This window comes from Haemaphysalis longicornis, unplaced genomic scaffold, assembly GCF_048455015.1.
Source record: "Haemaphysalis longicornis isolate Haplotype H1 unplaced genomic scaffold, Haemaphysalis longicornis Haplotype H1 scaffold_5, whole genome shotgun sequence".
Lineage (NCBI taxonomy): Eukaryota > Metazoa > Arthropoda > Arachnida > Ixodida > Ixodidae > Haemaphysalis > Haemaphysalis longicornis.
This window is the reverse complement of record NW_027526385.1, coordinates 45,140,863-45,154,550: the sequence shown is the minus strand read 5'-3', so window position 1 is coordinate 45,154,550 and position 13,688 is coordinate 45,140,863. Positions and strand designations below refer to the sequence as shown.

The 13,688-nt window shown below is 49.1% G+C and overlaps 1 protein-coding gene across 2 annotated transcripts in view; it reads left to right on the top strand.

The window, feature by feature from the left end:
* LOC144138158 (uncharacterized) overlaps window positions 1–13,688 on the top strand; it is a 124,563-nt gene that overhangs the window by 49,292 nt on the left and 61,583 nt on the right. For both annotated transcript variants that reach the window (XM_077670302.1, XM_077670300.1), the window contains 4 exons: window positions 2,415–2,687; window positions 5,394–5,716; window positions 8,529–8,841; window positions 12,761–12,970. In XM_077670302.1, coding sequence (XP_077526428.1) covers window positions 2,415–2,687; window positions 5,394–5,716; window positions 8,529–8,841; window positions 12,761–12,970 — 1,119 coding nt within the window. The remainder of the gene's footprint in view (window positions 1–2,414; window positions 2,688–5,393; window positions 5,717–8,528; window positions 8,842–12,760; window positions 12,971–13,688) is intronic.

Below are 13,688 nucleotides of genomic sequence, written 5' to 3'. Positions count from 1 at the left end.
CTGCGGTGATAGGTCATCTTGTGACTTCATAAGGGTGCAAAATATAATCACCTCTATAAAGAGATGTTTTAGCGCCTTTATAAAAAAAACTCGTCTGGTGACTTTGTAAAGGTGCTGTTTTAACACCTTTGTAAGAGGAGTTGTTTTAGCACCTTTGTGAAAAGAGATCATCTGGGGACTTCATAAGGGTGCTAAAAAGGTGCTGTCTTACCACCATTGTGAAAAGAGCTGTTTCAGCACCTTCATAAAGGCACTAAAGCATGTACTTGTAGCCACCATGGTAATGCAAAAATCGGTGGAAATGGCATGTCGTTGCAGCCAGACTTGAGGGCTTATGTTGGTGGAGAGGCATATTACAGGAGAATGCTCATTAATGTGGGGTAGGGGAGGAAGAGGGGGACATCTTTATGATGGTTTGGGAGGAGGTGCCCTGGGCAATTTTAAGTTTTGCACCAGATTGAACTTGGTAGGTAGGTGGGTAACCCGCAGATAGCTATGACTACCTGTGTATTTGCATCTAAGCGAAGCACTAGGGTTTGCAGTTTTTGTGTTGGCATTGCCTTTAGTGATTATCCAGTTTGCTCCCTTTTTATTTCACACAGAAAAAAGGGGAACTTAAAAGACAGAAAAGAGAGGTTTAGGCAGGGAGGCTGACCACTCTGCAATGCAGCATGCAGTAAGTGTGTAATCTTTTTAAACCAGTACAGATTGTTTGAATTGGAGTCTTCTATGCCAAAGCTTACATACATCCAAGGCGCACCGTAGTGGAGAGCTGGGGATTAATTTGGACCACTTGGGGATCGCAGTACGCACCGAAATCTTGGTTCATGGTTGTTATTCTTGAGCTTAGGCAGCGCATTGCCTTAAAAATCAGTGAGCCACTGTGATTCCAGTTGAATGTTCTTAGTTCTGCAAACTCGTGCAGTGTGGCATTCACAGCTTGTGGGACCAATGCGGGGTATAAGGTTTTCTTTGCATGGATTCTTAACAGAAATGCACTTGCATGATCATGCTCAGCAAAATTTGGGCACATACTACGCATACAAAAGAACGGGCAAACGTAATGCGTAAAAGTAAAGTACAGGCAGGCTAGGAATATAACGATAAAGTGCACACTACAATATACAGTAGAATCTCGATGATACGAATCTCGCGGGATTGTAAAAAATATTCGTATCATTGAAATTTGTTTGAACCAACACAGACCTAAAAAACGAGCACTAAAAAAAAAGTTTTCGTTTATTTCTTTTCTTACTTTCCAGAGAAGAAATCCGTGATGTTTTTCTGCTTTTTTTTTAACCTCCATGTTGCCGAGCAGTTCTTTCTGGAGCGTGTAAAACATCGCACTCGTTTCCTTACTCGCGGTGCCTAAGCTTACTTCACGCCGCAACAGTCAAGACGTGAACCGCATGGCGCATTTTTGCTGGCGATTTGTGCGTGTTGACGGTGTGGGTGCTATTTTTCCAGGCCCGCGTTGACGATTCCGCGCCTGCAGCAGCTTCTGGTTCGGTCAGAAAATGATGCACGATGCGCGTGGCAGTGGGAGGAGCCTGACGACTTGTGCCAATGGGGAGGCTTGCACACAACGCTTGATGCAAAAATGCTCCATGCAATGCAATTCATGCCCGAACTGCATAGAGTGTTGCAATGCATAGTTGTGGCGTCTAGTGAGCTTGGGCACCGCGAGTGAGGAGACGAGTGCAAAGTTTGACGCACTCCAGAAAGGACTGCTCAACGACATCGAGGTTAAAAAAAAAAAAAAGCAGAAAAACACATGGATTTCTTCACGCAAAAGTTAGAAAATAAATAAACAAAAACTTCTTTTTAGTGCTCAATTTTTTGGTCTTCGTTTTCTTCACACGAATTTCAGATGATAAGAATATTTTTCGTGGTCCCGCGAGATTTGTATGATCGTGATTCTACTAGTATTAACAAAAATGGTTTAGGGTCACATTTCACTTTGGTTGTATTTGCTTTGTGGGCTAGTATCCTCCAGTAAATGGTGCCTGCTATTCGTACCGGACTGCTCCCCCTCACCTCCCGCATTGCTTCCTGTTGCTCTGGTGCACGGAGCAAGGATATATAGAAGGGGAAGCGCTCATTGCTCGGGGGCACAGGTGAGTGACCGTATAATGTCACAACGAAACCTAGCACGGACTACGAAGCTTGGCAGCCGCGATGGTGAAGGAGATACTAGCTACTGCACCTGATGGGCGAGATGATAGCGGCTGCAATTCACTCCACGGCTGTGCAGTGGTACGCCGATCGCAGCTGCTGCCCAATTTCTTCTCCAGCAACAGAAGATGCCGCAACTTGGGATTGTGACATTATCTGGCCGCCCTGTGAAGCGTTGTTTCCACTCCTGCCTTGTTCTTGCTCCGTGCTCTTGCGTGACTGGGAGAGTGTGTTGGCAGGTGGCCGTGCTGAAGCAGCGGAAGAGGCTGGTCGCACCGACCGGCGCCGACACGCTGGAGTGTGATGGAGCGGGCAGTGAGGAGGCGGATCGGAGTGGTGCGGAGCAGCTGCGTGAAGTGGTGCGCTTCCTGAGGCGAGAGAAGGAGCTGGTCGGGGCACGCGCCGAAGCTGCGGAGGCGGAGAGCGCTCGGCTGGCCGTGCAGTTGGAGCAGCGGTCAGCCAGCCTGCAGCAGGCGCAGCAGGAGCTTCAGGCCGAGCGCGACCGGGCACTGGTGAGGGGGACTCTCGCTGACTTTGTGGTGTTGTGTTGTAGTGTGGCAACAACAGATGAGCCGATCCTGGCCACAGTGGCTGCTTTTTAAAAATGGAGGCAAAAAGCGAACACGCCCGTGTGCTGAGATTTTGGCACGCGTTAAGGAGCCCTCCGATATGGTGCACTAGAAGAGAGAGGTGTGTCGTCCGGGGCTGTCCATTTTGGGATGGCAATTTCTGCTAGGGAGCTCCTGTTCTAAGCAGTGACGCTGGTAGCTGCTGCTTACCAGTTGGCTTCACAAGTTTTGTTTGTTAAGTTCATCTTTATTTATTGCCTTAAATAGTCTGAATTTTGTTTTATAAATCACCTTAAATAATTGTTGAGTTTGTTTAAAGTACCTCTAAGTAGTGCTGGCTATAACAGGAGTTCTCTGGGAGTGCTGGTGCTCCATACAATTTTTTTCAATGCAAAAGGGACGCGCATTCTGCATTGCTTCGTCCCCCAGCACAGCACACCTCTATCTTCTAGTACACCGTAACCCCGGTGCATTGTGTTGTACTGGTGCAGAGTTCCCCCCTGTGGAGGTGCAGGTTTTTTTAGTGCTCGGTTATGAAAGCGAAGGTTGGATGCAATGACGCGCGGGCTCTTCTTCCCCTAATCTTGCTGCTGTTAAGGGGCCTCCCAATTCTATAGAAGCTGCAGTCGACTTGCATTTATTAAACAAATGGGTACCGTTCGGCTGGTTGGCTGGCTTAGGCCATTTTTGCCTAACATACAAACAGTCCCTTTGATTACCAGTCCCGGTTGCCTTCGACTTGCATTTCTTGTCTACTGCGGGGACGCAAATTCTGCACCAAACTGCGCCTAAAGGAAGATCTAGCTACACCTTGCTGCATTTTGAGTTAGCTGCGCCAAACTTTGCTTTTAGCAATTTGCGGAAACGAAACTAACCACCCGAGCTCGTACTAATGTACAGTTGGGTGTCAGCAGTGTGGGCCCTACCCGTGCCTACTACACTCGGGTACTTAAAGGGGTCATGAGGGCAAAATACAAGTCTGTTTTATTCGAAAGATTTCGTGTTTCATAGAGCTCCTGGCGCTTGTCCGGCAGCAAATGATGCCGTATTCACTGAGAAATTTATCATATTAGGTTAAAATTTTGATTCTCCTGCAAAATCATGCATTTTCGGGACGTCAGCAATGAAGTCGTAAGCGCGCGTATACAAACAAACTTGCACTGCATGATTCGGCTGCAGCGCGGCTTGCCATCAGTCTTCCCAGATGGCGCTACCGTAGTCATGCATGGACTGTTGTCTGTCGTTGCTTTTTTTTTGTGTCCGTATTTGCACCTGGGTTGTTTTTGTTACTGTAGAAAGTAATCGTTTCTTGAAACATGGGGTATCCTCGACAAACAGGGTCACGTAAGACAACGTTGCTTACGCCAATCGGCCAGTGCATGTAAGGCAACTCGAAAGCGGCGGACTGCTGTGCAGCTAAAACGGGCATACTAGTGCGCGTGGTACCAACAACAGTACGCATCGGTACTTCTATGTTTACGTGCGCTTTCGTAACTTCCACTGTTTATCCCCCCATTCTTACTACTATAAAAAGAATGTGCCCTAAATTTAAGCACAAATAGCTCGTTCACCAAGCTTATAAGCTCTGCCCAATTAGCGTTTGCTTTTTCCGGCCTCCGCCAATCGCAGAGCTGGCTGGTATGACATCATAGGTTCTGTTGCCGGAAATGATCTAGTGGGTTGCATGGTCAATCCCTTTTTTCCTAATTATGTAGCGTATTTGGGCGAAGCTTTTGTTAAAAGTGGTGTCAGCGTGATTCTTACGAGGCAATCTTTCGAATGAACCAAACTTGTGTTTTGTCTGCGTGGCCCCTTTAATGACAACAGCATGGCAGCCGGAAGCTCCCCTCCGTGGTGCAAGGATCGTGTTACTGGGAGTATTTTGAATGTGACATGAGTCGTCTGCGTGATTTTTCGGACTTGGTCTGCTTATAAATTACGGAAGAAAAACGGATGATGTCACACATTAATACGACCTCATTTCAGAACGCGTGTGCGCGTTGACTGTGCGGGTCGGTCTCTCTGGAGCATAAGCTATTGCTATATAGTACATAGTACAGTACATAAGCTATTGCTGTTCTTAAGGTGGCACATGGGTCTTTGATCAAAAGCTTTATTTTTACAGTTGGGGTGATAAAAAGTGGAGGACAGTTGTAGTTTTTCATTCTGATTGTCGATATAAAATGTGTCTGTGCAAAACGACTACATTCAAATTTATTCGGATTTTTGTATTTGATTTTTTGACAGCGTTTGTAAAAAAAAAAACTGCTAGAGTGATGTGGGTGAACGAGGTACCTGCGAACTGTGCACAAATCAAGGAGTGCAATAAGACTAACAGCATCATTCTATCTGGTCTGTAGCAGAACTTACGACCGTTTGAAGTTTGGACTTGGAAGGCGGGAACCAGTTTTTCTGGTTCAAAAACACTGTCGAAAAATCAAATATAACATTCCGAATGAATTTGAATGTAGTCGTTTTACAGAAAAACACATTTTATATCTACAATCAGAATGGAAAAAACTACGTGTCTTGCAATTTTTATCACCATAACTGTAAAAGTAAACATTCTGACAGTTATGCCCCCTTAACCAGACCAGTGTGCCCCCTTAACTTCTGCCCGAGTGCAAGTTTCCACCTGCCCCGTCACAGGCGCACGCCACAAGCGACGCGCAGCACGCGGAGCTCTTGCGCAAGGTGGAGATGGTGGAGCTGTTGACGGAGAGCAACCAGACGCTCCGCGGCGAGCGTCTGGAGCTGGCGAGCACCAAGCGGGAGCTGGAGAAGCGGTGCGACCAGCTCGAGCGGGAGCTGGCACCCTTGCGGGAGGAGGTGCAGTCCCGCGTGGCGCAGGCCGAGGCCCTCCAGGCCGACGTGACCTCCCTGCGCGAGGAGGTGCAGCGCTGGCGGCAGCGCACCAACCAGCTGCTCGAGCAGTCCAGCCACGCCGACTCCGAGGCCGTCCACAAGCTCACGTGAGCGGGCTGCGGTTGCGGGGGATGTGTTGGGACGATGATGCATGCTCCCTTTTGAAGTGAAAGCCTTTTTAGGACTGATGGCAGCATCCTGTCAAAAAAGTGATGCCCGTACTAAACCCCATAGACCGGTTGGTCGACCAAAAAGTTATGGTAAGACCTCTGCACTCGCGGCGCGTGCGCGAAACCGGGTTTCCGTTGTGTTAAAACAGTTAGTGGGAAATCGCAAACAAGGAAGGGTTTTAAATAAGACGATACGTCGATCATGAAGAAGGGGTACGATAGTATACCGTATTTATTCGAATATAAGGCGACGTTATTTTTTTTCAAAACAAAATCTGTAATCTGTCATACCCTGCCTTATATTCGAAGCTCAGTATATATACATGGCGTTTTTTTTTTTTTTTTAACTTTTCAAACTGCACTCTCGCCTTATAAATGTGATTGCCTTATAATCGAATAAATACGGTACCTTTATCTCATATACTTTGTATAGGTATGCACTTACTAGTTCGTAGATGTGTTTACTTAGTGCACGAAAAATCATCGCATGGGTTCGTTCTTCGTCTGCGAGCTGAATCTTTGAAGGTTTGATGATTGATTAGACGCACTTTTTCAGCGAGGGTTTTGACGCAGTTTTGATGCAACAATGCTGTTGCGCCTCCCTCGACTTGCTTTATAAACGGATGGTAAAGGTTTTTTTATCTGAGGGGTACTGCATCTACAAATACCGTATTTACTTGCGTAATGAACCCTCTTTCTTTCTGGAAAATTTGGCATGAATTTGGGAGGAGGGTTCATTATGCTGGAAAAAAATTGCAAGAGATTTTTAAAAGTTGAAATTTTATACAATAAAGTTGCTAAGAAAAGCGCTGAACCATACCATTTTCGTAAAAACACGTAGGTAATTATGTAATGAAATTTGCATTTTATTTGCAACTCGCCATCGTCCCCCTTCGCCATGGAGCTTCCCTCCTCACTGAAGTCGCTTGTGGCCGCACTTTTGTTGTCGGTACCGTCTTCTGTGCCGTCAAGGAACTACAAAACTTCTTTTCCGACACCGGCAAACTTCCTTTGGGCCCACGAAACACACGGCGACCCCTGTTCACCGCCCGAAAACCTCTCGTTTTCGCCCGTAGCCTACACGCACTGGGTCAGCACTGAAGTGCCACACAGCTGCGCCATTTCCATGTGCAGCGCATTCTCCGCCACCGTAGTTTAAAACACCGCGCAGCAGGACCACAAAAAAAGGTTGGAACACAGCTGAACAACAAAACCACAAAGTGTAATGGCGAAGTCGCGTAACAGCAAGAGCAGAGGAGTGCGGAGTACGTTTGGTGCTTTGTTCGCACGCCGGCGGAACAAGATTAAACATCAAATAGCAAGGAAGGAGTGCGGAGCACATTTGGGGCTTTGTTTGCATGCCGCAACGTTTTTATGGCGCAAGGTTTGTTTTGCATTCAACAGGTGGCGCACCGCAAACGCGCAATTTTTAAATTCTAAGCCACGACATCTGCGCTCACGTCTCCGGCTACTGTGAGATTTGTTTTTCTTGGAATGCATTTTTAGCATTTCTGCGCGTACTGTAGCATGATATCAAGTTACTGCAATCGCCTACAGCATCAGCAACCATGCTTAAAATAAAAGCATACTTCTGCCGCATTTTTCATTCAGTGACAAAAAACTAAATTCTCAACAAGAAAAGTAGGGGGAGGGTTCATTACGCGAATGGGTTTATTATGCGAGTAAATACGGTATGTTGTGTGTGCAATGACTTCTGAAAGGCAATGTGTGCAGACTGTTCTGATGGTGCAGACTGCGGCACTTTGGTGACAAGGTGTGGCCTTACTGTTAAAGAGGTACTCATAATAAACAGGCGTACAACTGTTGCTCACTCCGAACGCAGATCTCATCATCGCATCCATGGGAGCACGGTAACACCTGTAACTGCCACTGGTAGAATCTCCAAGCAGAGTGGCTGCCGCATCGGTGTTCACATCTGATTGGGTTTGGTGAAGCAGAGGCAGGTTCCCCCGTGAGAGTGGCGGGCGCACATGGGAGATCAGTGAGAAGCGGCCCTCCTATGACTTGGTTCGCAAGTCACGTGGTCCATGCACGGCCTGCAAGGGAGCTAGTATGCTCGGAGCCATGCTGCTGGCCAAACGTGGCTGCCTCTACACACCAGGCACGTGCGGAGACAGGTGCCCACAACGTCTGGGGGTACTTGAGCAACAACGGCGATGTAATGTGAAGGGTGTGTGTATCCTCGGTATTCAATGGCGTGGAATGCATGCAGGCAACCAAGTGTGCACCGCCATATCTGTGGCCAAGCGTCTGTTGCTAGGCGACGTTGTGCGCGCGGCCCGCAGATCAGGCACCCCTCTTCTCCATGCAACCGTGTGAGTGCGCCGTCACTCGTTACGTCGGGCTCCGCGGGATGGCGGCACTTGTCCGTGCTAAGCACGACTGTGAATCACATGACTGTGTTTCACGTTACGAACTCTTCGCCGAACACAAAGTATTGCGTTGAGTTCACTGTGAGTGTGATTAATAACATCTCTGTTGGCGCCACAGTTTAGAATCGGATTGGAACGGAGCAGATGACGCACGCCGGTGTCTTTTTTTTTTCTTTGGCGTGCGGCCGCAGTGGCCCAGGCTGCGCCGTGTCCGTGGTGCATCGGCCATGTCTGTGGCCGTTTCCAGTGTTGCCAAGCGAAGAAATTGACCGCTAAACTTTTCAACGAATACCGTCTATACTCCACTGTCAGCATGTGCTGTTCTTTAGCGTCCCGTTGAACCGTGTGGCTTGCAGGGAAGAGAACGAGGCCCTCAAGCGAGAGGCCCTGAAGCTGAAGGAGGAGCTGGCAGCCGTCGGGCAGCAGCTGGCATTGAACCGTGAGGAGATGGCCGACCGAGAGCACCGGTTGGCCACGGCTGCTGCGGAGACGCAAGCAGCGCAATCCGAGCTGTCATCGCGGGTGTCCACGTTGAAGGGGGAGCTGCGCGAGGCCGGCGTGGAGGCCCAGGCAGAAACGGAGCGCCTTCACGCCGAGGCCGAAAAGTCCGCCGCCGAACTGCGGCGCTTGCGGGAGGAAAAGGAGGAGAAGCTGAGGACCATCATTCAGGTGGGTGCTCAGCTGTGGTGGCCTCGTCTATTGTTGCATGATGGGGAGGAAGAGAAGACGTGGATTGGCTGCGTTGCGCTGTGGGATATCGTGGGGTTCTTCGGGGTGACCTAGCCAGTACTCCGGCATCGGCCACCACGCTAGCTCCCGGCGGGTCAACCACACGGGCTCTTGAGCTTGCAGCCCAGTGTGGTTTGCCGATACGAGAACACGTGGATATTTTGAGGCAAAGTGAAAAGAACATAAAATATAAATGCCTCAGCCTGTGTCACTAGGTATAACAGGCTGTAGACAGTAGTGCCGAAGCACAGCCGTTTATTTGGGGACTCCCAAAGCATACGAGCACAAGGCTTGACGGCGTTCACGAATCACGCCGTCCGGGTTGTGATCGCGAACGAGAGGTAGGTACTCGCGGAGCGCAAGAAACAACAGTTCCCACCTGAGATGCATGGTGTCCGCCAGCGCTGCGCTGTTCCGCCTATCTTGCCCCGACCGGGCCTCGAGCGAAACTCTCCCCGTCTTCCGCGCGTGCACGTTCGTTCCGCCCGCACGCCTATGCCCCGCACGGACCGGTGGTGCCATCTCTCGGGGGCCGCCGATGAACCAGTGGAGCGCCGGACTGGTTTCAGCACAAGGTGTCTCTCCCGAAGCGCCCGCCGGCTCGGGATGGCGGGCTGCAGTGTTCCACATTCCCACAACGCGCAGGGTGTAAAACAAGCAATGTAGCCTTTTAGAATGTCGTCAAGACCTGCCCTAGCCTGCAGTAACACTTCTGCACCACTTAGCAGTCAGTTTGGAGTCACTTTAGGGTTGGTTTAAACCTATACTAGAGTCATTTTGGATTTACTTTGGATTTACTAGAAAATGGAGGACTGGGTGTCTTAGTAGGCTTTGAAGGCACTCTAAATATATACGCAGTGAAAAAGTGGTGAGAATTGGTATGTATCGATGCAGTGCTGAGAATAGGGAGAGTTAGTTACTTTGTTCACTTGCACAATGAATGCACATGAAAGCCATAAAATATTGAAACTTAAATATGTCGCGTAATTAGCGATCAGCGAGAGGCTGTCACAGAGCGGCAATCCTTTAACCTGGTTGAAGGGGCACACTGCGGGCCACTTTCTACCCTAGCTGCCCTTTCTCCTTCGTCTGGGCGAAGCAGGGGCTCTGCTATCTGCAAGCTTACTTTACCTTTTACGGACACATAAAAAGCACTCGCAAAGGCCCCGGCGCTGAGCCCACGCACCAGCACAGGAATTTTGTTGCGGCTTACACGCCTGCACCCACTGGAAAGGTCATTTGTGTTGGCGTTTTCTTTGTTGGTGCATGCGTACATGCATGTCTGCCTGCACCTTCGCGTTTCTCTAGCATGGTACCCTGCATACACCATCCTTGTTTTGATCTTTCTTGAAACCTGGTACAAATGTCTGTAATGTGACCCTGCATGCGGTAGATAGGTGCCTGAATTCCTGAATATTTGGATGTGGCCAAATATTCAGGAATTTTTGAGTGAGGAGAACATTCGATTTGTAATTTGGAATTTGAAATATTTGCACAACCCCTAATTATCAGTGTTTTCCTGTATCCTTACTTCTGCGCCTTTTTCTTACTAGTCGGGCACTGGGGAATATTCTAATTTATGCTGAATTTTTCATGAAGGTTTAGTTAGCCTAACAGGACACTTGTGATGAAGAAAAGACGTGAAAATGGAGAGAAAGAAATTCTGGAAGGTGCTTAGAACTTTCTGAGAATGTGGAAGCCAAGTTGTGTTGTTGAACTTTCTGTTGAACTTTGCAACCGCACCTGTTGCCACTTGATGATCAGCCCCCCTGAAGGGCACCCTCCAAATCTCATCCTGCTGTCTAGTCATCGCTATTTCCCAGTGCGCGTTTTGTCGCCCTTTCTCAGACAGAGCCCTTTTCCGACGCTCCTCCCACTTTGCCGTTTTCCTTTCCTGGTGCATGTTCCTGGGCTCACGCTCCCCAGCTCAACTTTTTTTTTGGACCACCTGTTTTCTGGACCTCACAACGTGCATGCTTGACCCTTTGATGCCCCAAACTTTATTACTTTGCTTAGACTTGTGAGAAGTTTAGGATCTAAGACGACTTCCAACATCACTAATAGGAAGTCAGAAAAAAAACAGGTATAAGCCAACCTGGAAGCGGTATCGTATTGCAGTGATTTCTTACATGACTCTTTGTCGTGCTTGTAATTAGTTTTAACATACTTTTTTCTTGCAAAAAATTGGGCCCATCTCCCCGCGAGGGGGACTCGAGTAAATGCGTCGCATAGGGGGTGGATGTATTGCATTAACGTTTAGTGTTTGGGGAGTTGGTGGTAGTGAATGCGTTGTATCAGCAGCTTCTCGACGTAGTTTGAATGAGTCAAGGATATAAGGCGCGTTCGTAGCCGCCCATTCTGTGTCGGCTTTGTGGCGCAGTGGGTAGAGCACCATGTACATTGCGTTCCGCCCGCAGGGTCGAGGGATCGAAACCAGGCGCCGGATAGTATTTTTTTATATATAGTGTAGGGGGAGGGGTGCGGACTACGACTACAGACGTCAATGCGGGTGACATCGTGAGTTACTGAAATGCTCTGCATTTAAAATTTGGTTCATTAGGGTGGACACTAGGGCACACTGGGCACTGGGAGACACTGGGAGACACTGGGCACTGGCTGCCCAGATATCACTTGAACAAGAGAGCTGCCTTGATCACCGTGATTTGTGGTTCAAGTGAAGACAATAACGTAAAGTTTGTACAGTCGAATCCACTTATAACGATACCGCTTATAACAATATATCGGATATAACGATGGACAACGATTGCACCGTCCAATTTTGTATGCTTTCTATGGTAAAATAACCCGCTTATTACGATGCTCCCGAGCCGTGATATCGGATATAGCGATTGAATCCGCTTACCGCGCGCGCCGAAAATGCGAGCTGGCGCCGGCGCTGGCGCCGGCACTCGACGGAAGCACCACGGAGGCCACGGAAGCACCCGACGATGAAGGGGTGCCACAGTTATGGTCGGCGCTTCACGAAGACGCGTCGGGTCTCGACGATTTTCTCCATGCCGACGATGGTGTAGAAACGTCCGAGTGCCTCAGTGACGAGGCGATCGTTGTGAGTGTGCGTGGTGCAGCGGACAGCGGTGAGAGCGACGACGACGACGACGCGGCTGAGCAGCCTACCCAGGTACCGTCATCGCACGAGGCCCAACGAATGATACAGTCCCTACGGGACTTCATTTTCGCGAAGGACCTCCCGCTCAGCTATGTGGAGCAATTAGATGCTCTCGAAAAAGATGTGCGTCAGCTTCGCGTGAAGCAGTCAAAGATGACTGACTATGGCTTTTCTGCAAACGAGTAGTTGCACTACCTCACTTGCATGCTAATAAAATGTTTTGATCTGTCTTGTGGCTTTTTTTTTCTCGACCCGCTTATAACGATTATCGGTTATAACGATAGGATTTTCTTGGCACTTGGATATTGTTATAAGTGGACTAGACTGTATCACTATCATGTGTAATAACAACGAAATTGCGCAATTTTGGTTACCTGTCACTAGCCCACTGAGCCACCCGGGCTCGATGCGAGTAATACTTGTAATCAATTTTACGCACACGGAAGTATCTGCTGCCCTCTCTTTAATTTTTGACGGTCCCGGGTCCTTTGTCTGTCGATAGATGGTGTTAATGTTGAAAAAGCCACAAAGTGAGAGAGAGAAAAAAAAATATTGTTTGAGTTGTGTTCTGAGCAACACTGGGCGTGAAAGGGTTAAAGTGGAGATTCAAAGCTTTCACTTTACAAACCATTGAGAGTATCACCCGTGACATCCACTTCTTTGCTACACATTTTGACATCGCTCTTGCGCTGTCCCCTGGTTCCCCCTCCCCCCGCATGCGCCACCACGCAGCTGAAGAAGATAGCGCGCCACTACCGCAGCCAGTTCGAGGAGGTCCAGCGAGCCAAGGAGGCCCTGGACAGGCGCTGCGCGCAACTGGAGGAGGCGCAAGGCAGGGCTGCCTTGGAAGGGCTACAGGCACGCTCCGAACGGGAGGTCGGCATGCGGACACTCCAGGAAGAGAAGGACGCGCTTGCAGAGCAGCTGGAGCAGGCCAAGGCCGTGAGTGCTGCGGGCAGTCCTCTGTTTGCGTCTCGGGAACCAGGTGTGGGCGCGGACTTGGTGTGCTCGGGGTCCTTGTTGAATGCCTAGGATGTGATGCCGACAGACGCAGACATTTTTCCTGAGCTGTGTACTCGCCAGGTACCACTGCACCGGGCGCACTTTCTTTCGGGTGGAGCGATGTTTTCATATAAACGCATTTCTGACTGTTTATACCACATTGGCTTTTTGCAGACCACTTCGTATTACCCATAACTGTTTTTTTTAGCTTTCAATATTGTCATTATGATCTGCCACGAACACTTTCACTTTTTAAAGAGGGCCCTCATACACCCAAGTAGAAAGTTTTTTTAGTATCATCTGCTATGACCCCAGTCACTTTTTAATTGGGGGCCTACACACCTTCGTCCAGGGTGTCTAGCGACCAGGAAAAGTCAGGGAATTTCGCGCCACCGAGAAAAGTCAGGACATTGTCAGGGAATTTCTCAATCAAGTAGTATCAGTCAGGGAAAACCACTTTGGGGCCTGCCCACAGTTTCAGAATAGGGGAAACCAGTGTTGGGGACCCCGAAGAAGTTACCGAACGTAACACGTTCGCGTGCGACGAAAGCGTGAACCGCATGAAACGTTTTCTGGTTTTTCTGCGAGCGAAAACTCGCCGCGCACGCCTGAGGCGCGCTGACGCCGCCACGAAAACCACCCGCACGGTGCGTGCCGA